At 46.6% G+C, this 27,760-nt stretch overlaps 1 protein-coding gene across 1 annotated transcript; it reads left to right on the top strand.

Annotated features, from left to right (window-relative positions):
* The first annotated feature begins 382 nt into the window (after positions 1-382).
* LOC149435852 (fatty acyl-CoA hydrolase precursor, medium chain-like) lies at positions 383-26,238 on the top strand. Its single transcript, XM_089662365.1, has 13 exons — positions 383-446; positions 1,643-1,844; positions 2,953-3,091; positions 12,898-13,031; positions 13,338-13,494; positions 15,617-15,730; positions 16,380-16,475; positions 16,657-16,797; positions 18,354-18,428; positions 21,177-21,324; positions 23,497-23,649; positions 24,724-24,796; positions 25,845-26,238. The coding sequence occupies exons 1-13, from the start codon at positions 386-388 to the stop codon at positions 26,029-26,031; spliced, it is 1,680 nt and encodes a 559-aa protein (XP_089518491.1). The 5' UTR covers positions 383-385; the 3' UTR covers positions 26,032-26,238.
* Positions 26,239-27,760: the final 1,522 nt, after the last annotated feature.

Below are 27,760 nucleotides of genomic sequence, written 5' to 3'. Positions count from 1 at the left end.
AAAGATGGCGGCATCTAATGGCAGGATTGGAAATATGACCTATCCCCCACCACCATGGAATATCTGAATATTGTGCTGGGTCATAGTGAGAGTGGAGATTATTATTGTTATTATATTGCTCCATTTGAATGCCAATTCCTGGCAATAATCATGTTACTTTGGCACTCGTATTGGTCACCTCGGCTGACCCAGCTGGCACTTTGTCCTCAGAGGTAGTCACAGTTGGTGTTATCAGGAAGGATTCTGGGTACGCTCCAGGTTTTCATGTCCTTGCAGAGATCTGCAGAGATCCTGGACAGCCGCCAGCCAGTAACGCTTATTGTACAGATCTCTGGCCGGACTACATGTACATAATACGCCTCCTTCTCCCATCGCTCACACAACCATGGGAGCTGTCATCCTGATCCTTCTTCTGAGCTGCTCCATCCAGGCAACTGGTGGGACAGGTAAGATTCTGTCATAATAATTCAAATAGTGCCTATTGAAAGCATTACTAAAACTTGATATTTTTGTTATTCCTTCTGACAGTGTCTGTCTCCCCAAAATTCTATTGTTGAGATTTCTGTGTGTCTTAATATCTGCTGTGCCCATTATGAGGGGTTCCCACCATCCCTGTGCTGAGTTCCTGGGTCTCTACACCTGTTCGGACTCCGATCCATTATGCTCAATCCGCAGATCGGATCCATTCTGCGGGGATCATCGGCTTGCTTTACAACTTACCTTTTCATGGAGTGGGTCCGGTGTCGCCCCGTGCGGTAGGTGTCACCCTGTGCGGTAGGTGTCACCCCGTGCGGCGCGCACCCCCCGCACCTGCCTCGGGATGCCACTGCCTGTAAATGTATCTGTTATATAATAAGGAGGGGCCTTCCTGGTACTTCACATACTCATAGCAATAAGATCTGACATATTCTTGGAGATTCCTTACAAATGAGAACCAGGCTGCATTCTCCTCAAGGTACATCTCCAGGACTCTCTATCATATACAGCTGCGATTTTATTTTTCAGTGCGTCTGATCTTCTGTGGTATTTTTGCAGCCGCTTTCTGACTACATGCCCTGCTGTATGGCATTTTTTTGGGGGGGTCCTAATGGTTACTACAGTGTCCCATGTCTGTGTGAAGTGTGCTGAAACAACCAACTGCAGCTTCCATCTGAAGGTCCTGTGACTGAGTGACAACCGGGGAGCACAACGGGAGACAGGAACAGAGCGTTGTCACCCTGTAACAGAAAGTACCGGAACACAAATCTTCATGGCAGGATCACCTGGGATTTCTTTAATGAAGCTGCAGAGTTAAATGAGTTTGAAATGACTTTATTGTCTTAAAGATTATATGGGAGTTTATTGATTAGGACTATCCAGGGGCGGACTGACCATTCGAGCACTTGGGCACTGCCCGAGGGCCCGGGGTCAGTAGGGGGCCCCATGAGATGCCCCTGGTACCTTTCATAGGCTTTTTTGGGTGTGGTTTGAGTGTGGGCGAGGACACAGGGGCCCCATGATCCCCTATTGCCCGGGGGCCCCATGAGTTGTCAGTCCGCCCCTGGGACTATCTATATATATTGCTAAGAATATTTCAATCAGGCTGAATAAATAGCTATCCCTTGATGAATGTGATGTGGATGTGTTTTGCTCTCAGGCCCAGCAGATGGTGGTAGACCTATGGTGGACACAAGGTATGGAAAGCTTCGAGGGACGACACTAACGGTGAAAGAGACGGACAGAACCGTGGACGCTTTCTATGGAATCCCATTTACAAAACCACCGGTGGGGCCGCTACGATTTGCAGCACCAGAACCACCCGAACCCTGGGAGTCAGTGAGAGAAGCTGCAGAAAACCCACCCATGTAAGTCTCCAGAAGTGAGCCGTCATCTCATTGGCACAACTGAATCTCCTAAAATCATAAAGTGGACCTGATATTTCAGTGTTTGGTGGAGGCTGGAGTGAGAAATCCTCTGAAAGTCTCTTCTATCTCTGGTGACTACGAGATCTCTGCACTTTAGGGAAACCCCTGAGGGGTTCCCACCATCCCTGTGCTGAGTTCTTGGATCTGTACACCTGCTGTGCCCATTATGAGGGGTTCCCACCATCCCTGTGCTGAGTTACCGGGTCTGTACACCTGCTGTGCCCATTATGAGGGGTTCCCATCATCCCTGCACTGAGTTCCCGGGTCTGTACACCTGCTGTGCCCATTATGAGGGTTCCCACCATCCCTGTGCTGAGTTCCCAGGATTGTACAACTGCTGTGCCCATTATAAGAGGTCCCCATCATCCCTGCACTGAGTTCATGTGTCTGTACACATGCTGTACCCATTATGAGGGTTTACACCATCCCTGTGCTGAGTTCCCGGGTCTGTGCACCTGCTGTGCCCATTATGAGGGGTTTCCACCATCCCTGTGCTGAGTTCCCGGGTCTGTATACCTGCTGTGCCCATTATGAGGGGTCCCCACCATCCCTGTGCTTAGTTCCCGGGTCTGTACACCTGCTGTGCCCATTATGAGGGGTTCCCACCTTCCCTGTGCTGAGTTCCTGGGTCTGTACACATGCTGTACCCATTATGAGGGGTTCCACCATCCCTGTGCTGAGTTCCCAGGTGTGTGCACCTGCTGTGCCCATTGTAAGGGGTTTCCACCATCCCTGTGCTGAGTTCCCGGGTCTGTACACATACTGTGCCCATTATGAGGGGTTCCCACCATCCCTGTGCTGAATCCCTGGGTCTGCACACCTTCTTTGCCCATTGTAAGGGGTTCCCACCATTCCTGTGCTGAGTTCCTTGGCCCGTACACCTGCAAACACAACTATCAAGTAGGGGAAGGAGAAGATACAAAGAGAAGTATCTGTTGGCACTCAGCTGGGAAATATTGGTAACAGCAGATATATAGGGTGCCCACTGAGCCCAGGGACAGTTGCATCCTCTGGACCTCTTCAGTTGACAAGGACTGTCTCTTTTCAGGTGCCCCCAGAATGCAGAACATTTCAGACAAATGCTGAAATTAATCGATATGGTGGTGACTCTTCCTCCCACATCTGAGGACTGTCTGTACCTGAACGTCTTCACTCCATCTGACCGAGGTGACAACGCAAAGCTACCTGTAAGTGTCCTGATGTCCTCTGTGTGCTCCTAACTGCTCAGCCCCGGCATACTGTCACACTGCCACAACTGCATGGGAGTCAGTAGTGTTGGTGAAGATGCTCTTGCGATGGGGAGCAGTGGAAATAGTTGTATTATTTTCTATCAGTGTATAGTTTGTAAATACAATATATAAAGGTCACCAACAGATGGAAGATCTGCAGATCTGTTTTTATTGTAATAACTTGAAATGAGTCCCTTTATTTCCTCCTAAATATTAAGGACTAAGGAAGTACCCCAGGGTCAGATTCCCATAGCCACAGACTGTCCCAGGCAGGGGCTGCACCCCAAAAAATTCTTTACGCACCCTCATAGCACCCCGAAAATTCAGATGCCACTACTTGCATATGTCACAATTTTTTAAATTTTATTTTACTGTACCTGCACATCCTCTAATGATGCCAGAAGGCTGGGGACTCTTTTTTTTCCTGTGGAGGGATATCGCTGCTCCAGTCACATAAGCTGATAACCTTTAGTGAATCCAGGCAAATGCAGTCTATTCAAGAGAATCACCTAATTCACAACTCTGCACTCCAGTGCACACCTGATAGCTACACTCTGTACATAGCACACTCCTGATCTCTGCACCTTGTACGTAGCACAGTCCTGATCTCTGCACCTTGTATGTAGCACACTCCTTCTCTACACCTTGTATGTAGCACACTCCTGATCTCTGCACCTTGTATGTAGCACACTCCTTCTCTACACCTTGTATGTAGCACACTCCTGATCTCTGCACCTTGTATGTAGCACACTCCTTCTCTACACCTTGTATGTAGCACACTCCTGATCTCTGCACCTTGTATGTAGCACACTCCTTCTCTACACCTTGTATGTAGCACACTCCTGATCTCTGCACCTTGTATGTAGCACACTCCTTCTCTACACCTTGTATGTAGCACACTCCTGATCTCTGCACCTTGTATGTAGCACACTCCTTCTCTACACCTTGTATGTAGCACACTCCTGATCTCTGCACCTTGTATGTAGCACACTCCCGATCTCTGCACCTTGTATGTAGCACACTCCTGATCTCTGCACCTTGTATGTAGCACAGTCCTGATCTCTGCACCTTGTATGTAGCACAGTCCCGATCTCTGCACCTTGTATGTAGCACACTCCTTATCTCTACACCTTGTATGTAGCACACTCCTGATCTCTGCACCTTGTATGTAGCACACTCCTTCTCTACACCTTGTATGTAGCACACTCCTTCTCTACACCTTGTATGTGGCACACTCCTTCTCTACACCTTGTATGTAGCACACTCCTTCTCTACACCTTGTATGTAGCACACTCCTGATCTCTGCACCTTGTATGTAGCACACTCCCGATCTCTGCACCTTGTATGTAGCACACTCCAGAATGCCACACTCTGTACATAGCACACTCCCGATCTCTGCACCTTGTATGTAGCACACTCCAGAATGCCACACTCTGTACATAGCACACTCCCGATCTCTGCACCTTGTATGTAGCACACTCCCGATCTCTGCACCTTGTATGTAACAAACTCCAGAATGCCACACTCTGTACATAGCACACTCCCAATCTCTGCACCTTGTATGTAGCACACTCCTGATCTCTGCACCTTGTATGTAGCACACTCCTGATCTCTGCACCTTGTATGTAGCACACTCCCGATCTCTGCACCTTGTATGTAGCACACTCCTTCTCTGCACCTTGTATGTAGCACACTCCTTCTCTGCACCTTGTATGTAGCACACTCCTGATCTCTGCACCTTGTATGTAGCACACTCCTTCTCTGCACCTTGTATGTAGCACACTCCAGAATGCCACACTCTGTACATAGCACAATCCTGATCTCTGCACCTTGCATGTAGCACACTCCTGATCTCTGCGCTGTGTATGTAGCACACTCCAGAATGCCACACTCTGTACATAGCATGCTCCTGAACCATGCACTGTGTACAGTGAAGGAAAAAAGTATTTGATCCCCTGCTGATTTTGAATGTTTGCCCACTCACAAAGAAATGATCAGTCTAAAAATTGAATAGTATGTGTTTTGTAACACTGAGAGACAGAATAGCAACAACAAATTCAAAAGAAATGCATGTCTAACAATTGATGACTGATTTGCATGTTTGTGAGGGAAATAAGTATTTGATCCCCTATCATTCAGCAGGATTTCTGGCTACCAGGTGTCTTTCATACAGGTAACAAGCTGAGATTACAAGCAGTCTCTTAAACGGAGTGCTACTAATCTCATTTTGTTACCTGTATAAAAGACACCTGTCCAGGGGGGCGCTCGTGAGCAGCAGCCAGGATGGCTGCCTTCTAAATCTGTGCTTTGGCCGCCGGACACATCGGCCGATTTTCGCCCTCCAGGGGGGGTCCCCCTGTTTCCTCACTGGCCCCCTGTCTCCCTGGTGCCCTGATGGGCAAAAAAACGCCGGCCGCCCGTGCCTCCAGCTCCCGGGGGGCCGTTCAGAAGTTTGCGGCCTACCCGCCGGAGATCGCGGCTGAAGCCGGGGCCTCGATTTTGGGCCGGCCGCCGAACACTTCCAGGACCCCGTCCGCGGATTCGCGGCTCCCGCCGGAGACCTTAAATGGAGCCCCAGCCGCAATTTTGGGTCCCATGCCATCACCATCTGCAGGTGGGTCGGATCATGGCAGTGTGGAGGACCCGTCCCAGCAGTCTCACATGCCATTGGAGCCATCCCAGAAGTCTCCCATGCCAATGGAGCCATCCCAGCAGTCTCCCATGCCATCTCTGCGGGATGCTGAGCTCCTGCGCCGCTTCCAGTTTATGTTACAATCAGAATTGTCCTCCGCTACCTCCAAGCTGGCCGACCGTCTCTCACGGGAAATTCGGGAGTTGGGCAGTCGGACGAACGACCTTGAAGATAAAATGGATGCTGCGGCTACGGTCCTTGAAAATCACGAGCAGGATTTATGCGACCTCAAGAAAGAATTGGCGGACGCGCTGCTACGGCTTGAGGATTTTGAAAATCGTTCCCGCCGTGGCAATTTGCGGTTAAGGGGTATCCCGGAAACGGTTACGGATCTTACCTCCACTGCTACTGCTCTGTTCCAGGAGCTGATGTCCGCCATTCCCATTGACCGTCTTGAATTTGATCGTATACATCGTGCATTGGGCCCCAGAAGACCGGATGGGCCCCCGAGAGACATTATCATCAAGTTCACTTATTACCGCACTAAGGAAACCATCCTCTTGGCGGCCAGAAATAAACCTGATCTCAGCTTCCAGGGGCATCGCTATCAGCTCTTCGCGGACCTCTCCCAGACCACTCTTCAAAAGCGCCGCCAGTTGAAGCCCTTCACTTCGGTCCTGGTGAAACATAGTATTAAATACGCCTGGGGCTTTCCGTTCCGCCTCACCTTCACCTACCAGGGCCGCAGTCACTCTGTGGCTACACCAGAGGAGGCTCACTCTCTCCTGGAATCCTTACACCTTCTTTCGCCGGAGGCTGCGGATCGGAGCCCAGTTCATTCATCTGGATCCCCGGCGAGGCCGCTTCCTCCGAGCCGCATCTGGGAGCGGTCGTCCAATAGGAAGAGGGCCCTGTCTCAGACCCCTTCGCGATCAAGTCCTTCCTGTTCTTCTCCGGGCTGAAGATGCGTCCTGGATTTTCCATGTATCATCTCACCAATGAACTCTCTGACGGGACCGAGAGTTTGGCCCTTGGGGCTCCCCCAGTTTGTTTGCGTTCCGGGTTGATACTGCTCCTCGGGCTCCGGGGTGGGAGGTTGACCCGGTGGGTCTGGTTGGGTGGAAGGGGATTGGCCCCTATGGTTCTCCAGGTTTCTATGGGGAGGTTATCGCGGAGGTCCCTGCTCCTGGGACTTTTAGTTTTATTAAGTTTTACTACATTATATTATGTTTATTACCTTTTTGCCCTCTGAGGGCTTCTGTTTTGATGTTTTCATTTGCAGCCATGTGTCCGGCGGTAGAGTTACCCCTAACTGTATCCTTCATGTGTAGGATGCACGTCACCATTGGTGTGACACAATTGCACTGTTATGTATACTTTTTGTGTCTTTTTCCTTTTTTCTTTCTTTGTTCTTTTCTTTTTCTCTGTTTTTTTTTGTTTTTGTTTTCTGCAGGGTTCCGGGACGCCATGGTCCGATTGCCATTGGGAGTGGAGATTGCTGGCTGCTTTGGGCTTTTTTCTGCTGAGCGTGTTGCGTTGATACCGCCATGGCCTCGCCCCTTTTGAAAATACATTCACAAAATGTTCAAGGCTTCAATTCGCCTCAGAAACGGGCTAAAGTTTTTCATCACCTCAAATCGCAACAAATTGATGTGGTATGTCTACAGGAGACCAGGTTTTCTCAGTCCTCCGCTCCACGTTATCTTTCACATCACTATCCCATCTTTTACACGGCCTCGGCTCCTGAGAAGCGTCGGGGTGTTCTGATAGCTTTTAAACGCAATCTCCCCTTTGTCTGTTCTAGGCATATAGCGGACCCCACGGGCAGGTATTTGCTTCTGCAAGTACCCTCTGGGACCAGGAGGTTACCTTTGTCTCTTACTACGTGCCTAACCGTTTCCAGCATAAATTCTTTTCGCATCTTTGCACCATTGTTTCTCGACACTCTAAGGGTCTTCTTCTTGTTATGGGGGATTCGAATGTTACCTTGGATTCCACATTGGATAGGCGCTACGCACGGGGAGCGACCCCCTCTCATGACTTGGTGCTAGAGGAACGTATGCGCTCTCTTTTACGGACGGCGGGGCTAGCGGACGTCTGGAGGGATCTTCATCCAACTGAACGCGACTTTACGTTCTATTCCAATCCTCATCACAGTTTTTGTAGAATTGATCATATATTCATGCAGGTCCAGCAGCTCCCCTCGGTCCGGCGGATAACTATTCCCTCCTCACCCTGGTCAGATCATGATCCCTTGGTACTCCTCCTTGCCCTTTCTGGGTCAGAACGGCGCCCTTTTCATTGGCGCATCAATGACTCTTTGCTGACCACTCAGGCTACCTGCCAACAAATAGAATTCTTTTTACGAACATACTTTGCGGAAAATTCGGGATCGGTCTCTTCAGCAGTGCCCCTTTGGGAAGCGCATAAGGCCACGATGCGGGGTCATGTTATACAGCTGGCTGCGGTCCGGAAGCGGGAGCGGGAACGCCGACTCTTGGAGCTTCATTCTCTCCTGGCCTCTGCGGATGCGCGTTGGAAGTCATCTCCATCCGTGGCCCATAAACGCTCTCGGGACGCTCTGGCGACAGAATTGGACCTCCTCGCCTCTTCGGAGGCGGAACGGGCCCTGCGTTGGACCAGACATAAATTTTACTCCTGCGCTAATAAGCCCGGTCCCATGCTAGCCAGGAAACTCAATTCTGTGGGGAAACCCCATAAACCGATTCGACTTCGACTTTCCACAGGTGGCTGTACTTCTAATCCCCAGCAGATTGTTTCCCGATTTTCGGACTTCCTTTCGCGCCTCTATGCTGCCCCAGATCATTTCCCTGTGGCCCAGGCAGAGGCATTCTTTCAAGACCTCCATCTTCCTGGATTAACCGAGGCAGCACAGGCGGCCCTCAACGCTGGTGTCACCGTACCGGAAGTGCTCCAAGCGATCAAATCTTTACGGTCCACCGCGGCCCCAGGTCCCGACGGCTTCTCCGGTCTCTATTATAAAAAATTCTCAGCCCTATTGGCGCCCTTTTTAGCGGCCTATTTCAATGAGTTACGACAGGGCTCTTTGCCCTCTCCGGACGCACTTAGGGCACATATCTCTATGATTCCTAAGACGACCGACGATGTCCAGGAACCGCAAGCCTTCCGGCCCATTTCTCTTCTTAATGAAGACCTGAAGATATTGGGCAAGATCCTTAGTTTTCGCATCAATAAATATTTGTGTAGCCTGGTCCACCGGGACCAAGTAGGGTTCGTCCCTGGGAGGCAGGCGGGTGATAATGTCCGTAAGGTGGTCCATCTTATACATTTTCTGCAACAACGGAAAATCCCAGGATTCCTACTGTCCTTGGACATATATAAAGCTTTTGATTCTCTATCTTGGGAATATCTGCGGTTTGTGCTGTCTCGTTGGGGTTTCGGGGATTCTATTCTCTCTTGGATTCAGGCCTTGTATTCCTTTCCTTCGGCCTCCGTTAAATACGCTGGGTATTTCTCGGATCCCTTTCCTGTTGGGCGAGGGACGAGGCAGGGTTGCCCGCTGTCCCCAGCGCTCTTTGTCCTAGCGCTCGAGCCACTGGCTTTAGCGCTCCGGACCGATTGCAATATATCGGGGGTTCCATACGCGGGACAGGAGTTTAAGCTGAGCCTCTTTGCGGACGATGCCCTCTTGACCCTTACTAATCCTCTGACGACGCTTCCTAACTTGCAACGAGTTCTTGAGCGCTTCTCCTTGATTACGGGTCTATGTATCAACTTGGATAAAACCGTCGCTCTCAATATTACTTTGGCTTCAGATTTGGTTTCGCGCCTACAATCCCACTTCCCTTACCGGTGGGCTTCCTCTTTTCTGGAATACTTGGGCATTCGCTTGACCCCCACCTATGACTCCCTTTTTGCTGCAAATTATTATCCTTTGCTTAGCTCTTTATCTTTTCTTATGCATTCCTGGCAATTTCCGCACCTGTCTTGGATAGGACGGGTTCATTCAGTGAAAATGACCATCTTGCCGAAATTGTTATATTATTTTCGTACCCTCCCGGTGCGGGTTCCCCCTCACTTTCTTCGGTTGCTTCAGGCGAAGTTTATGCGTTTTATCTGGGCCGATAAACACCCCAGAGTCTCTAGAAATACGCTCTTTGCTCATAGACTCCAGGGTGGTCTTGGGGTACCCAATGTAGCTAAGTATTATCAGGCGAGCCAGACTGCCCCGCTGTCTATGTTGCACGCTTCCTCCGATGTTCCTCTCTGGGTCCTGCTGGAACTACCTAATTGTGCCCCTGTTGCACTGTCAACACTCCTATGGCTTCCCCCTGCCCTGCGCCCTATGGCGCTGAGTCCGATGTTGCTCCATGGCCTACAAGTCTGGGACTCGGTACGTTACTCCAGTGGCCTGATGTCACCCTTTTTGCCCTTGCTTCCAATCGTTAACAACCCTCTTTTCCCACCGGGTCTAGATTGCCCGAGGGCATTTTCTTGGTGGGTGGCTCATGGTTTCTCACAGGTGCAACACTTTTTGATTTTTCGGTCCTTTCCCGCCTGGAATGTCCTTCGGGAGTCTCGGGATGTTCCCCCAGCGGAATTTTTTCGGTACCTTCAATTGCGGCACTGGCTACTTTGCTGAGAGCCACTTCTGCTTTCCCATATCAGAAATCTGCCTTTGAACGGCTTTGCCAGCAGCACCCGGGCGCCCCGGGCCTTATCTCCCTTCTTTACGCAGCTTTGAACAGACGCTCGTCTCACACTTCTCTTTCATATGTTGTTCAGTGGGAACGCGACCTGGGAGTGGCTGTGGATCCGGAGGACTGGAGTAGGGCCTGGTCACTCATAGCTAAATGTTCATTTAATACGACCACGCTGGAAGCAGCCTACAAGGTATTGTTCCGTTGGTACTGGGTTCCGGCTCGTCTGGCCCAGGCTAACCCTGCCTGTAGTGATCGATGTTTTCGGGGTTGTGGCCATCGTGGCGATGTACTGCATATCTGGTGGTCATGCCCGAGGTTGGTTCGTTTTTGGTCTCGTGTGTTTGGCCTCCTTTTCACTTTGTTCCATCTCTCCATACGCCGGGATGCTCGGTATGCTTTGCTTCATTGCCCCATACCGGGCCTCTTGGCTTGTCAGCAGTGGTTGGCTTCCTATTTGTTTTTATCGGCTACTAGGACAATTGCTCAGGCCTGGAAGAGTCCGTTTGTACATTTCCAGGGGGTGCGGGATCGTATGACTACTATGATGCTCAACGAACAGATGTCGAGTATATGCAACGACTCTCAACATAAATTTTTGAAAGTATGGGAGCCGTGGTTGCAATACGCCTTTCCCACGCTCCCCCCGGCCAGTGTGGGGAGGTAATGGAGTTTGGTATTGGCGCTCGTGGACCCCTGCTCTTTGGTTTTTTTTGTTTTTTGTTTTTTTTCCCTTTCTTCTCTGCTCTTCTTCTCTCCTTTTCTGTTTGTTTTGATGTGACAGTGGACAACTGTCTTTAGTTGCGATAGTCAGAGTCTTACTGATGTTATTGTAACCTATGTGCCATTGATAGCCCCTGCGTGGGCATACGTTTTGCCTTATTGGAATTAGAGCGTTGTCTGCTCTATTATGCCTTTTTTATTGGTGCAATTGATAGCCCCTGCGTGGGTGTGTTTTGTTGCCTCTGTTTTATACTGTTTAAAATTAATAAAAACCATTGAAATACAAAAGACACCTGTCCACAGGAGCAATCAAACAATCAGATTCCAAACTCTCCACCATGGCAAAGACCAAAGAGCTGTCCAAGGATGTCAGGGACAGGGTATTAGAACATAGTAGTGATGGTGTCACCCTATGCAAAAGTTAAGAAGTATTGTAGAGCTGTAAGGAAAAAATAGTGGTGAAACCCCTCCACATGTAATAATAAATGTAAAATTGATGCACGTGTTTTACATTTATTATTATTATTATACGTGGGGGGTTTCACCATATATAGGTTTTACTATTGCACTTATAAGTCCATTTGTACAATTTTATAGAAGGCATGCAGGGTTGCACTGCATATTTTACTTTTTATTGATATACAGAGCACATACTGATCACCATTTACAGGGGGCGCATTAACCACCATTATGCACATGCACACTGACCACTAATGTAAGGGGGCACGAAGATTATTGGCCACCAATGTAAGGGAGTACACTGAGGAACTAATGTTCTACATAGTCATGACTCCCACACTCTATATGCCAAATAGTGCTGACCTCTTCACTCTGTATGCTATGTTGTATGTTGCACATTGAAGGGGGTACACTGATTGCTATACTGCTGGGCGGTTTATTATTGTACATTGTTGGGGGTTAATTACTGTGTTGTGCTGAGGGTTTATTACTGTGTTATACTGGGGGTTTACTTCTGTGTAGTGCTGGGGGTTTATTATTTTGTTATGCTGGGTGTTTATCACGGTGTTGTGTTGGGGGTTAATTGTTGTGAAGTGTTGTGAGTTAATTATCATGCAATGTTGTGGGATAATTATGTACAACATTTTTGGGGTTCATTATTGCAGCATTGGAGGTTAATTATTGTGCAATGTTGGGGTTTAATTGTTGTGCAATGTTGAGGGTTATTTGTTGTTCGGTGTTGGAGTGAACTGTTGTGCAATGCTGGGGGTTAAACATTGTGCAATGCTGGGGTTAATTACTGTGCCATGCAGAGGGTGAAGTATTAAACTATGCCCTGGTTAGATACTGTGCTGTGATAGGGGTTCATTTCTGTGTTCTACTGTGGATTAATTATTGTGGAATTCTGGGAGGTAATTATTTTGCTGTGCTTGGGTTATTGTTGAATTTAACACAAGGTGGGAGTTATAATTTCTGGCCTCAGCTGGGTTTATTTTAATCCCACAGTCTCCTCAATTCAATCTCTGGTCTTATTTGGTCTACACAAAGAGAGAAAAGTGTTACATTACAAGTCATCTACTTGCTGGCCACAACCACTTGCTGGCCGTACCCACAGGTGCATGGTAGGTGGCATGCTTCGCGTGTCGCATTAGCACCCCTACTCCTACTTCCAGCACCAGCATAGCACCCCCAAAACATTTTGTCTGGAGCCACCCCTTGTCCTAGGATAATAAATTGTTAAAAGACAAACCATTCTCTCCTTCTCCCAGGTTATGGTTTTCTTACACGGCGGGGGGCTGGTAATGGGGACCGCCGCTATGCATGATGGCTCCGCAATCAGTGCTCATGAAAACGTGGTGTATGTGGTGATCCAGTACAGATTAGGAATTCTGGGATTCCTCAGGTAGGTCATAGTACATGGGACTTCAATCAATGTATTTACTTACTTGTATAGACTGCATAGCACTGATCTGCACTGTAGGGGGAAGAAATACAGAATGAACAAACAGCATGTAATCAGAGAACAAATATTCTCCTCACACCCTGTTGGCTGGCCTCATTATCATTCACTCCGAGCACTGAGCTGTAGTTCCTCCTCCTTCTTCCTCATTTTACATTGTATCTGAGAGAGCACAACAGGAGGTTCTAAATGTTGCAGAGAAATGTAACGTGTGTAAATGTTATGATTTCATTTTCATCTGTATCCCAGCACCGGAGATGAGCAGGCAGCCTCTGGAAATTACGGACTATTGGACCAGGTCGCAGCTCTGCGTTGGGTTCAGCAGAGCATTAAGGATTTCGGAGGTGACCCCGGATCTGTCACTATATTCGGGGAGTCAGCAGGCGGAATCAGCGTCTCTGCACTGGTAAGCTCTCCTGGTAACTGCTGGAATTTATCAAACATTCATCATTTCTGTAGGCCAGTTCTATAGGAATAACCCATCACTTCAGAATTCCTGTGAAGAAAAACAGACATATACAGTATAAAGAAAAGAAATACGTATTTCAAAAGTCCAAAGAAACTTTAAAAAACCCTCTTTAGGGGATAAGGTCCCAAGTGTTTCCATAAAACTAACCAAATACATAAAGAAAAAAATGAATCGATTCCTCTATCCATGACCCACAGTGTGGATGGACTAATCTTCCGCTGCAGCTATTGTACCACCAGCTGTCAAAAAACCTGAATAATGCCTGCACTTGATTGAATGCAGATGCTGTTTGGCTGACAGTTTTCTGCCCTTCTCCTTTGAGTTTTTAACTAAGGGATACTGGGTGGGAGATGGACAATAGGGCCAACCACTGAGTAGATTTTGGCCAGTTTATCAGGAACTGGACAAAATTGGCTCCTTGTATGGCCAAGTCATTAACATTGAGCTTTGTTTCCTCAGAGTTGGCTAATTGAAAAAATGTTATCTTGTAGCTGTATATTTGCAACAATTTAAGAAAAATATAGTTTGACCAGTTTGGTGAGGAGGAACTTGAGTGTCTTGCACAGAGCCCTGACCAGGGGCGGACTGAATACTCATGGGGCCCTTGGGCAATAGGAGATCATGGGGCCCCTGTGTCCTTGCCCAAACTCAAAAAAGCCTATGAAAAAGGTACCAGGGGCATCTCATGGGGCCCCCTACTGACCCCGGGCCCTCAAGCAGTGCCTGAGTTTCCAAATGGTCAGTCCGCCTCTGGCCCTGGTCTCAAACCTACTGAACACCTTTGGGATGAATTAGATTGTAACTCAACTGTGAGCCAGGCCTTCTCATCCAACAACAGTACCTGACCTCATAAATGGACAAATTCTCACAAACACACTCCAACATTTTTTTGGAAAGCCTTCCCAGAAAAGTAAAGGCTGTCATAGCTGCAAAGGGCGCAACTCCATATTAACGGTCATGGTTTTGGAATGTGACATCCAACAAGCTCACATAGGTTTGATGGATGGAGGTACAGGAGTGTCCTGCACAGAGCCCTGTAATGATGAATTGGAACACAGATTTTGGTCCAGGTCTTCTCATCCAACATCAATACCCGAGCTCACAAATGGGCACAAAATCTCACAGACACTTTCCAAAATCTTGTGAAAAGTCTTCCCAGAAGAGTATAGGCTGCTATGACCAAAGGGCCTTTGACCAGTTTGGTGTGGAGGAACTGGAGTGTCCTGCAGAGAGCCCTGACCTCAACCCTACTGAACACCTTTGGGATGAATTGGAATGCCAGTTGTGAGCCAGGTCTTCTCATTCAATAGGATGTGCAACATATTTACAGCATATATGTGTGATGGTCAGGTATCCATGGGCATTTGGTCATATAGTGTAACGGTTGATACTTACTTAATAAGTGATTGTGGATTACACAATTATGCATCAACAACTTTGCAAGGATTTAGTGGTACGTTAGTTTGACAAAGCCAGCTCCATAGTCCAAGACATGGAGTGACCAGTTTGGTGTGGAGGAACCTGAGTTTCCTGCACAGAGCCCTGACCTCAACTCTACTGAAAATCTTTGAGATGAATTGTACCGTGCATTGTGAGCCAGGTCTTCTGCTCCAACATCAGTACCTGATCTCACAAATGTACACAAAGGCACCCTGCAAAAATTTGTGGAATGATTTCTCAGAAGAGTGGAGGATGTTATAACCACAAAAAGGCAACTGCATAATAATGTCTAGAGGGGGCAACTCCATATTATTGGTCGTGCAGGATTCCATATTAATGGCCAATGAAGGGGGGGGGGGGGTCTCCATAATAATGGCTGTGGGGCTGGGGACAGTGCCAAATAATGGTCATGGTTTTGGAATGGGATGACCACCAACCTCCTATATGTGTAATGATTAGGTGTCTTTTTTTGGCCATGTAGTCTACTTAGTGACTACAAGCTCTGGCAGGTAAGTCTTGCTGGGTCTTGTAATTCTCCAGGATGAATGCAGCAATGGAGTAAAAGCAGTCATAATGTGAAGATTTTAAAAATGAACGCCTATCTATTCTGTGATTTCAGGTACTGTCCCCATTGGCCCAGGGTTTGTTTCATCGTGCCATCTCACAGAGCGGAGTGGCCATAATGACGGGGTTCATGGTCAGCTCACCAAAGGAGCTAATTTTCTATACAGATGTAAGTAATTTCCCTTTTGTGTTGAACATATACAATGAAACATGATAAGGACCTATTCAAAGTGAATAAGCTGCTTGAATGTAATGGGATGGAATTACTAAAGGCAAATAGACTGTGCACCTTGCAAGTGCAGTTGCACTCATTTTCCCCAGAGCTTAGTGAATGTGGTAAAGCTCTGCTGGTTTTCTATCCTCCAATCATGTGCAAGCAAAAATAATGTTTTTTATTTACCCCGATTGGTTAATCTTTACAAAGTAAAGCTTTACCACATTTATATTTACTATGGAAAATGAGTGCAACTGTACTTGCAAAGTACACAGTCTATTTGCCTTTAGTAAATCCACCTCAGTGTGTTCCAACACACAAAATACGCATTAATGCCCATATAGGTTGGAATGGATCCTAAGAAGCTGAGGGCTCACTCTACCAGGCTGCACGTAAAACTAAATATCGCTTCTAGGTGATTGCATGTTTAGGAAGTGTACACCAACCTAATCCCCAGCCTTGTGTCTGGTCCGGTACTGCTCAGAGGATTCTGGGTACTGGTGAATTTTTTTTCAGGGCACTAGGACAAGATAGCAGCAACAATAATAAAAGATGGAGGACAGAAATGTAATGATTCCTCCTAAACTCTGGGTTTCCTTTGCAGATGGTAGCTAATATATCTGGATGTGAGCCATCCTCTCTGGTGAACTGTCTACGGATGAAGTCTGAGCAAGAGATCTCTTCTATTATGTCCAACTCGGTATGTTTCCTGAACTTCTCCACCTTTTATATTAAATCTAGATTTATGGTCTGCAGGGAAATTGGGGGCCTGTTGAACCTTCCCAACCTGTCCTGTGCGGACTTCATAGAACATTATGTACTTCTGAGGTCAGCTTTTACGTAACAGGTTCTCCATGTTCACATTTGTTGCCCCTTTGCAGAATTTCTTGCCAATACCAGCCTGTGTGGATGGAGTTTTCCTGCCTAAACCTGCAGAAGAGATATTGGCTGCCAAAGAAAACAACAAAGTGCCATTTATCATCGGCGTGACGGAGCAGGAATATGGCTGGATTGCCTCACAGGTAGGAAACCCACCAAGGTAAGTTGGCAGCAGGGGCGAACTGACCATTTGGAAACTCAGGCACTGCCTGAGGGCTCCGGGTCAGTTGGGGGCCCATGAGATGCCCCCTGGTACCTTTTTCATAGGATTTTTTGAGTTTGGGCAAGGACACAGGGGCCCCTTGATCCCCTATTGCCCGGGGGCCCCATGAGTTGTCAGTCCGCCCCTGGTTGGCAGAGAACAACCTACTTCTAATGGCAATATAATAAAATATCTTAGTCCTCAGTCAGTTCCTGCCTCTACCTGCATTCTTTGAGTGATCGCTAAGGCAGGCCATAGACAAGCAGAAAAACTAATGATCTGTCAAACGAAAATCAAAATTTTTGATTTTTCATACGGTTGTGCCACCAATCATTTCGGGACTTTCCCTGCAAAAACAAATTTTTTTTCTTAACCTGCGGAATCATACAATGTATTTTGACCTATTCCAGCATGTTTGATCTGTCATTTTTGATGGCAGCACAAAAATCAGCTGTTGCTGGCAGCACACTAATGTTTCAAAAATTGAACAATCTTTCTTTAGACATGAAATTTTGTTAGTTTTTTGACTCATGTATGGCCTGCTTAACTCAGAGGAATGAGTCTAAAAATCTTTATCTGGCCAGTGAATCTCGGATGTGCTTAACATGAATTGCAGAGATTCTCAGGCAGAACTGAAAACCTCCGCAACCAATTTAAAGTGTTTTCCTGGGAAAAAACACATTTTCAGTACATCTTTGCAATACAAGCACATTTCTCATGTTTTGAGTCAGTGAGTTTTACAGAAAAGAAGCAAAAACAGGAGAAATCCAGGTGATATGAAATAGAGTGAGTTTCATAGAATAGGAGCAACACAGGAAAAACCCTGAGGATTATAGTGGAAGTTAGTGAGTTCCACAGAATTGGTGCAGCAAGGGAGAAATCCTGCAGATGGTAGCAGAAGGTGGCGAGTTCCATAGAATAGGTGAAGCACATGAGACATCCTAGAGATAATAGTGGAAGTTGGTGAGTTCCAAAAAATAAGTGAAGCCCAGGAGAAACCCTTAGGATCATAAAGGAAGATGGTGAGTTCCACAGAATAGGCGCAGCATGGGAAAAATCCTGCAGATCATAGAGGAAGATGATGAGCTCCATAGTGCCGGTGAAGCACAGTAGAAATCTTGGAGATGATAGTGGAAGGTGGTGAGTTGTATAAAATAGGTTCGGTAAAGGAGAAATCCTGGAGATCATAGAGGAAGGTGGTGATTTCTGCAGAACAAGTGCAGCAAAGGCTTTGTTCATTGAGAGTCTACGAGATACTAGTGGTGAGGTTGTGGCAAAGAAGAATGTCAGGTTGTGGGTATACTGAAGACCACAGGTGGCTAGAGATAAGAAACAAAAAGTAAGATGGTGGAACCGTATGAAGGGCATTGTCAGTGGGTTTGAAAATTTTGGAGTTTGCTTTCTGTGAGGAGGACAGTTAATGGGGTGACTGGAGAGGAACAGAATAGATTTCTTGAGGTAAAGAGCAGCTTTAGTAATCTATGTGTTTTTGGACAGGGTCTTGGAGCTGGTTACTTGAACATGCTACCGAAGGAATCGATCCAATCGGAGATGAGACGTTCTCCATTTCTGGTAAGGCTGCTGGGACTTTGGAAGTCTAATGGATGTTGCGTGCTTAAGGATCTCTCCCCACCAGATATACATACATGGAGCCTTTTTTCTCCCCAGTGTCTGGGCTGCAAGAAACCCAAGGTGGTGGTGGTGGGAATGCTGGTGGTGGAGAGGGGCAGGGCTAGGGACTATTGTCAGAAAATTTCCCCATTGTCGTCAATATAGGATATTAAAAGTCCACTAGACTCCACCTTTAGTTTATGTGCAATGATGTTTTAATGTAAACCTCCCCTACCCCTTACATGGAGCTCATAAAATACCCCACAATGCACATTGTGACAGTTTGGAAAATGCTCACCACACACATTAGAACCTGACAGGACAGTCTCATTTAGATTGTCCTGGGTCATGACCTGGGATCAACTTTATTTGAGTTACTGCCCAGACGCAGTAACAAAAAGGCATTAAGTGTGTTAACTGGGGCCATGACTGGGCAATTCCAACATATATAGAAGTGGGATTTGGGTGTGCATGATGGGTGGTCACCATCTATTTAGAAGGATGTCTGGCCAGGACCAATCATATAGTGTCCAAGATTTGAGTGTAACCACTCGGAAAGCAGAAGGATGAGATTCATACCATGATACCATACCAGGATCTGTGACCATAATGTTGTAAGTATGCATTAATTATGTAGTGTAAAGGCCTAACTGACTGGTTAGTAGTAGTTACTCAGATTCAACTGAAATTGTTCCGTAATGTTGAAGATGTTCTGTAGCTTCTTCAAGCCTTTCCTTCAGTTCTGATGAGTGTCAGGAACATAAACCAGTATTTATATCCACACAGACCAGTATGCACTATTTGACACCCTCCAGCCTCTGGAACACAAACTGGGAGTCATTAGAACTCTGCAATAACTGGCTAAGACAGTAAAAACAAACATGGTGTCATGTACTTGGTCTTGAGGCCAAGATGATGAGGGGGCTCCCCTTGCAGAGTGCACAACACCCCTAAGGATGGTAACAGGAGGGACTGAGCCCAAAGCAGCACGGGTTTCCAGCCGTATTGTACCCAAACACGTCTGCAGCAATAAATGAATGAAAGCTTGGCACTGGAACCAGCTGTTCCCGGGTGACACATTGGAATGTACAGGCAGATCCAGGGGCGGACTGACAACTCATGGGGCCTCTGGGCAATAGGGGATCATGGGGCCCCTGTGTCCTTGCCCAAACTCAAAAAAGCCTATGAAAAAGGTACCAGGGGCATCTCATGGGGCCCCCTACTGACCCCGGGCCCTCGGGCAGTGCGCGAGTTTCCAAATGGTCAGTCTGCCCCTGGGCAGATCACAGCAGGCAGGGCTAGGCAGGAAACGGGATCAGGAACAAAAGCCAAGGTCAGAGCACATGTCAGCAGAGGAGCAAACAGAAATGTGGTCAGAGACAGGCTGGGGTCATACACAGGAATCAGGCAGGAACAGGTTTGTGGAACAAGCCAAGATTAGAGCCAAGAGAGAAGCAAGGGGTAGTCCAGAAGCAAGCAGGGTCGGTAACAGGGAATCCAGAAGTACTGAGCACACAGGAGCATGGGATACAGGGAGCTGAAGACCAATCAGCAAAGTCTGAGAGTATCTGTCACCCTTACAAAATGCCAGAGGGTGCCAAGTTCTGTTGTGCGCAGTCTGATGAATATTCCTGCGCAAGTGAGCGTGGCTATGCTGGATGTTGGCAAATGTGCCAGGTCTCTGCGTATTCCTTTTCTGGGTTACCCCCTGACACTCGGAGTCTAAAGACAAAGAACACTGATATCTCAGGGGAGATTGGAAAGTTTGTGGATCCACAGACTTTGACTTCCATTAAAACAGAACTCCAGGATTAGCCTCCTAACCTGAGTTTAGCGTCAACAATGTGTTTTTTGGACCAGAACTAATGGAAAAAAAATAACTGGAGTTCTACTAAGAAGCGTTGACAAGGTCACTCAAAAATAGAAGACGAAGGGGAGAAGCAGAGCACTACAGAGTAATATAGTCATCCCATATGTAGCTGGAGTGTTGGAAAAACTCAGAAGGATCTTTAACAAACATCTCATCTACCTCAGTGGAACAACCTTCCCTGAGCACCATCTGTCTTCCATTCTGACAACAGTTAACCCCTTCAGCCATATGAATAGAATTACCAACACCTATGCAGACTCTCTGACACCATGGATGGGATGATGCAGCTGGAACAGGAGGTTCCACAACTTTCATACCTTCCATCCTGTCCTCGGACAATCAACATCTGCATTGACATATTTCCTGATGATTGGATGAAGGTGTTGGTGCTACCTGCGTGGATTTAAATCGTTGGTTATCTTGTGGACACTCATTAGAACTGGAGATGTGTCTTGGAGAAGCTATGGTCATCTACTACTATCCACACCAGGGGCGGACTGACCATTTGGAAACTCGGGCACTGCCCGGAGGGCCCGGGGTCAGTAGGGGGCCCCATGAGATGCCCCTGGTACCTTTTTCATAGGCTTTTTTTAGTTTGGGCAAGGACACAGGGGCCCCATGATTCCCTATTGCCCAGGGGCCCCATGAGTTGTCAGTCTGCCTCTGATCCACACTATGATATGGGTAAACAAGAGCCTTCATGAGTCTAAAGAAAAGATTGCAGAGAGATTGTAGGGTCAGATTGTATTGTGTATGATGAGCATTAGACATGTAGCTGGGAGCCTGGGAGGGTGAGAGTCGTAAATCTGAATCTGATTTGGCATTTGCTGTGTGTGCAGGGTTCTGTCTCCAGACTGGATTACACATTGTTGGATGAATACTTTGGGAACACGGACGACCCTCTGGAAAACCGAGATCACTTTCTAGACTTGCAAGGCGATGTCGTGTTTGTCATGCCGTCACTAAAGATAGCAAAACTTCACAGAGGTGTGAGGCTCCAGATACCTCTTCATGGCCCTCGTTTTGATTGTTATAGAAGAACTTCACTGAGCACTGTTTATATTTAAAATGAGCACGTAATATTAATCCAATAGTGTTTCGAAAAATCAGCTATCTTGTTCCTATTCCTCTAACAGTCAGACGCATGTGAAGGAATTCATAATATTGGGACCTGTATGTAGTCACTTCCCTTCAGCATGCCTTGTGTGTTGGTCAGAGCCAGGTAAAAAAAAAGCTGAGCTCTCAGAATGAGGGAGCTGTGATGGTTCTGCTGTGTCATCAACAGAGTTCCTGGAAATGATTGAAAACTGTTCACATTCTGCAAGTGGCCATGTCGTCACTCACTGTATTCATTCCTCTAAGGCTGGCAGTGGAATGTCCACCCAGATCCCAAGAAATAGAAGTGTCAGAAAACAACTTTCTGTGTTCCTCCCCAGCCACCAACCAGAGTCTTTATTACTGATAGCTGGAAACCTAAGGCAGAGTTTTATGGGTACAGCAGATCAGGGCTACAGTGCAGAGATGGTGAGAACCCCTTATAAAGGGCACAGCATATGTGCAGATCAAGGCACTCAGTGCAGGTATGGTGGGATTCCCTCAAAATGCTCTCAGAAACTGTACAGAGCTAGGAATTCAGTGCAGAGATGGTGGGAACTCCTCATATTGGGCACATAGTGTAGCACTACCCTGAGTCGCTGAGTTTTGGGTCCCCTTACAGCTCTGCACAGCCAGGCAACACACAGTTTCTTCTACACGTTGCATTCAGAGTCAGTAAACAGTTGTTGAGCTTGGTTTTGTGATTTTATTAAGGGGTTGATAGCTCGGGTAGGGTTGAGGGGTGTATGGGATGCCCAAGGGAACTGAAAACTTGAGGACAAACTCCTTAGCGACTGTGTACAGATGTGGACAAAATAGTCTCCCTTCGGAGAGCATTCCAGCTTTCTCGTGTACCTCCTCAGACCCCAGATGAATCCTCCTCTTCGCCCAGCTGCACTGAGGGTATTCCCTGGGCAAGGGGGCCCAGAAACTGGCAATTTAGCACAGAAGCCCCGGATGAGAAGCTAGTTGGGATTTCCACCTGACTACCCTCTCCCCTTTATGCGGCCCAGCTGGTGTAAGCAAGGGCGTCCCTAGGGTTGGTGTCACCCGGTGCAGTAACGCTTGGTGACACCCCCTCCGACGATCCCCACAGAATGGATCGGATCTGCGGATTGAGCATAATCCGCAGATCCCATCCATCCTGCGGGGATCATCGGCATGCAGCCTATACGGGGGGGACACTGGACCCGCTCCACAAAAAGGTAAGTTGTAAAGAAAGCCGACGATCCCCGCAGGATCCATCCTGCAGGGATCGTCGGCTTGCTTTACAACTTACCTTTTTGTGGAGCGGAGCCGGTGGCACCCTGTGCGGTCGGTGTCACCCGGTGCGGGCCGCACCCCCCGCACCTGCCTTGGGATGCCCCTGGGTGTAAGAATACTCACACTGATAGCTTAATGATTTGGTGGCTGCCTTCAGGCCTTTCGCTAGACTGGCTCCTTCTCTGCTGCTTATAATATTCTCCCTTGAAGATGGTGGTACAGTGGAGATCTTCTTCTCCAGCACCTGCCTGTAGGTAGGCCCTTTCTCTGGGTCCCCTCCCAGGCTCCACACTCCAGCCTCTCACTCCATCTTCCACCCAAAACTGCTCCTGCTGCTCAGGCTTTGCGATACTTAAGGGTTGCCTTGGTCACTATGCCCAGCCTCCTGCCAGGGGATTGGCCATGGTCCCTCAAGTATGCAGATCTGAGCTTTCTCCCCTCTTCCATCCAACTCTCAGGTTTCTGGAGAGGTGGGAGGGCTCCAGGAACTTTGACTATCAGAACCTCCCCAGCCTGTCCTGAGGTAACCTCTCTACCTCACATCCAGGCTGACTCATCCCAGACTGCTACTCAGTCTTTCCCTAAAAAAAATAAAGCAACAAACTCTATCTGGCTAAGCTAAAGGGTGTTTACAGCAGGTTTACAGATATTAGTTTTCATTAATGAGCCCATAAATGATCAATAGCTTGAATGTACCTACCTCCCTTTAACTTTATTATATATTGCATTTTATTTAATTTAATGTAACTAGTAACACTGAAGATGTGATTTATTTAAAACGTATTTCCTGTTCTTTCTCAGATTCCGGATCCCCTGTCTACTTTTATGAATTCCAGCGTCGTCCATCCTTTTATGGGGACAGTAGACCGCAGTGGGTGAAGGCCGACCACGCAGATGAACTGGTGTTTGTGTTCGGAGGTCCCTTTGTGAGAGACGGCGCTCTCTATAAATCATGTACGTTGGGCTGATAATGACTTTTTATTTCCTAAAACATAACAGCAGTCCCCTGTCAGGACCTTCAGACCTTTGCTTTAATAAGTTCGCCCTGAAGGAGGAAACATAGTCCAACACATAGTCCAATAGATAGATACCCCAGGCAGCCCTTAGTCAGCCTCCTCTGTGATGTCCTCGATTAATGACAGGTCCAAACACCTGTCACTGCTGCACCCTCTGACACCATCTGCGATGGTAACTCTTTCAGGTTCAGCTCTTTAGCTTTTGAGTGGCCACTGGTGATGTAACTCCTGCGCATGCACATAGGAGCTGTATCATCCCTGCAATGGACCATGAGCAGGCACATCACAATGTACACTGAATATAGAAAATTGCTGGGAGAAAAATTAAGATTTTTTTGGTAGTAGATACTTTGGTTTTTTTTGCCAAAAATTCCTCCCTCCTGGCAATATTTTTTCTTTAGATTTTTATTCTGCTTTAAGCTGTGGAGGGAACGCGAGTATCAGACACTTCATATTAAATATAACTCCAATATATCAAATATCTGCCAGTGATCATACTCTACCTTTCTGAAGCCCTGTCTAAGAATAGAGAAATAAAAGAACAATGTAACACTTAAGGACAGGAAAAATTGGGAGCATTCAAGTCCACAAATTTGAACATAAATCTGAGTTTTGGTGAAATATTGCCTTTTTTCTGAAATACATTAGTGTCAATGTAGAAGGTGAAAGTAAGGTCATTTTTGGAGGTTTTATAGTTAGATTGGCTTTAAATGGCTCCTGAGAATTACAGATGCTCCTTTCATCTATCCTGGACCTGTTCTACCTCACAGCCCTGATCCCCCTAAATGTCCTTTTGAGTTACTTTATATGTGCAATAACACATAATTTGATGCTGTGATCCCAGGACATGGCTGGGGACAAATCATTGGCTGGAGAGAGGGCCAAGATCTGGGACTGTACCGGCGAATACAGAACAGTTGACATGTATGACATGTAGTTGACATGTATGTGATGGAATAGTTGGTAAAGAACGATCTTACTCTGGTCACAATTGTTCTTTTTTATTTTCAAGACAAATATCCCGAGGAGGAAAAGAAACTCAGCAAAACCATGATGAAATATTGGACCAACTTTGCTCGAACAGGGTAAGGCTAGTGACTTCCTCCCCCATAAGACAAGAAGTCAAATCTACTCATTGATAATGCAGTAATACAATTTCAACAGAGGATCCAATACTATCCTACTTCATGCAAAGTTACAATTAAAGTTTTGGCTGAGCTTCCAAATTATCACTAGAGGGATCACCGTCAGGAGGAAGGAGGTCCTGATTCCTCTATATAGATCTTTATATCACTAGAGGGATAACAAGAAGGAGGAAGGAAGTCCTAATTCCTATATAGATCTTTATATCACTAGAAGTATCACCACCAGGAGGAAGGAGGTCCTGATTCCCCTATATTGATCTTTATATCACTAGAAGAATCACCACCAGAAGGAAGGAGGTCCTGATTCCCCTATATTGATCTTTATATCACTAAAGGGATCTCCACCAGGAATATGGGGGTCCCGATTCCTCTATATAGATCTTTATATCACTAGAGGGATCACCAGCAGGAGGAAGGAGGTCCTGATTCCCCTATATTGATCTTTATATCACTAGAGGGATCACCAGCAGGAGGAAGAAGGTCCTGATTCCTATATTGATCTTTATATCGCTAGAGGAATCTCCACCAGGAGGCAAGAGGTCCTGATTCCTCTATATATATCTTTATATCAGTGGAGAGATCTCCACCAAGAGGAAGGAGGACCTGATTCCTATATAGATCTTCATATCGCTAGAGGGATCACCAGCAGGAGGAAGGAGGTCCTGATTCCTCTATATAGATCTTTATGTCACTAGAGGGGTCACCAGCAGGAGGAAGGAGGTCCTGATTCCTCTATATAGATCTTTATATCACTAGAGGGATCTACACCAGGAGGAAGGAGGTCCTGATTCCTCTATATAGATCTTTATATCACTTGAGGGATCTCCACCAGGAGGAAGGAGGTCCTGATTCCTCTACATAGATCTTTATATCACCAGAGGGTTCATCAGCAAGTGGCAGACTGGATGGTTCATTGGTCTTTTTCTGCTCTCACTCTTCTATGTTTCTGGTGCTTAGTAAAAATATAATCTCCTCCCTCTCTCTGAAGCAATCCAAACGGGCCTGGCCTGGTTCATTGGCCTCAGTACAGCCAGAATGAAGATTATCTGCAGATTGATGTTCAGCAGAAAGCAGCTCAGAGACTGAAAGACAGAAAATACAACTTCTGGACCAAAGTTCTCCCCGAGAAGATCCGTAAGATGTCAGAGGAGGATGGAGACCACGCCGAGCTGTAGATCCTTCCAGATCATCATAGGAAAACAGAAGCTATCACTCCCAAACCTTTCACAGGAGAATGACAAGTTTAATGTCACTAAAGCCTGATATTTCAGTTCTGTGTGGAAGCTGGCAGGTTGACATACCTGACATTTGTTTTCTTTATTGATGTTTGCAGCTTTTAAGTTTTCCTACTTTATAAATGTCAAATAAATGTGTTTCATAAATTGTTCTCTATGAGTTTCACAGATCGATTACAGCTCACATGTCTGGAAGTTACAATTTGTCAGTTTTCAGCATCAAAGGTCCAATGATATTGTTTTCTCAATTGGAATCAAGTAAAAAGTCAAAGTTCCTCTCTCCATCCATAAGTTAAAAGGTGACCCCAACAATATTCCTCCAGACTAGAAATGAGTGAGCTTTACCAGATTCGGTTCTCAAGGAGGTTCAGCTAACTGAGTGTGAAATCTGCTGGCCCCAGACTTAGCACCTAACCCCACTCAAGTCTATGGGAGGTAAATTAAGGCTTGTTTTTTTTCTGGCCATTTTCAAGGTCGCACATTAAAAAAAAATGGATAATCAATGGTGGGGTTCTCCTTAGAATTCCACCCAAACCCTTATCCAGGCATGCAGCCAGGGGGCCAGAAAAGGGAGGACATTGTGCGCCCTCTCAAGCCACCCTTGTCCCAATGTCCTAACATTGTAGTCTGATCACTGAGAGATTGCAACAGTGTGTGTTCACAAATGTCTGATCTGTGCCAGGCATATGTGAGCACAGCCAAGAACTGCACAGGCATCAGGATTTACCGTATGTACGGAGAGATGTCAGCGAGCACTTTGCGAACAAAAAAGCAGCTATGCACTAAAAGGAGACCATAAAACCTTCAAAGTAACATGTGTAAGATAGTGCAGTGCTAAAAAATCTATAGTAATATGATGGTATGGGTAGATGAAATGTAAAATGGACGATATAATAACACAAATTACTATTCAATAGAATGTATGGGTCAATAAAAGTGCAATAAATGATAATCATAAATATTAATTGTAAAATATTAAAATATTGGAATAAAAGTCCATAAATAAAATCAAAATAAAAGATCCTATGGAAGCCCCAAGGTGACACGATTATTCCCGGTGATGTATCAGTCATCAAACAGATTCTGTGAGTGGCAACATATCGATAAAATGCGCACTCACCAGATGCGCAAGGATAATGTGCAATGTATTAGTCAGCGGAAGTCTGCCTGGAATCCCTCTTAAAGGTGGTACAGCTTAGGGTAGGTAGATATCATCAAGGTGGCTTTACATCCAGAAGTCCCCTTTAAGGACGTATATGCAGCCTCTTCAGAATACAGGGATGGTCACCAGGGGTAGCTCTGGGGGATTAAAAAGCTCACCAAAGAGCCATAAAGGGAAATGCTCATAGTGTAGTATTTTAATTGAGGTTTATTAATGATGATAAAAGGTTCAAAATAGCGCACACCATTCTTCCAGAGCAAAGAAAATATGCAGAGTAATGAAGCTGCTGTGAGCACTGACCAGCTGGTATGATGTAGTGGCTGCTGGACCTCCGTGACCTGGCGCCGTGACGTCAAGGCGTGCAGGCTCCTCCAAAACGCGTTTCGTACAAATGTACTTCCTCAGTTTGGGTATGCCTTTGCAGCCTGACGTCTGTTCTTTCTATTTAAAGCCGATTTGGCGGGCCGCAATTAGCGGGCGCCCTTTTGACGAAGACCAACGCACTGC

This window comes from Staurois parvus, unplaced genomic scaffold (genome assembly GCF_062004578.1).
Source record: "Staurois parvus isolate SC_StPar_1 unplaced genomic scaffold, SC_StPar_1.0 ptg001461l, whole genome shotgun sequence".
Classification (NCBI taxonomy): Eukaryota; Metazoa; Chordata; class Amphibia; order Anura; family Ranidae; genus Staurois; species Staurois parvus.
This window is presented reverse-complemented; position numbering and strand designations above follow the sequence as displayed.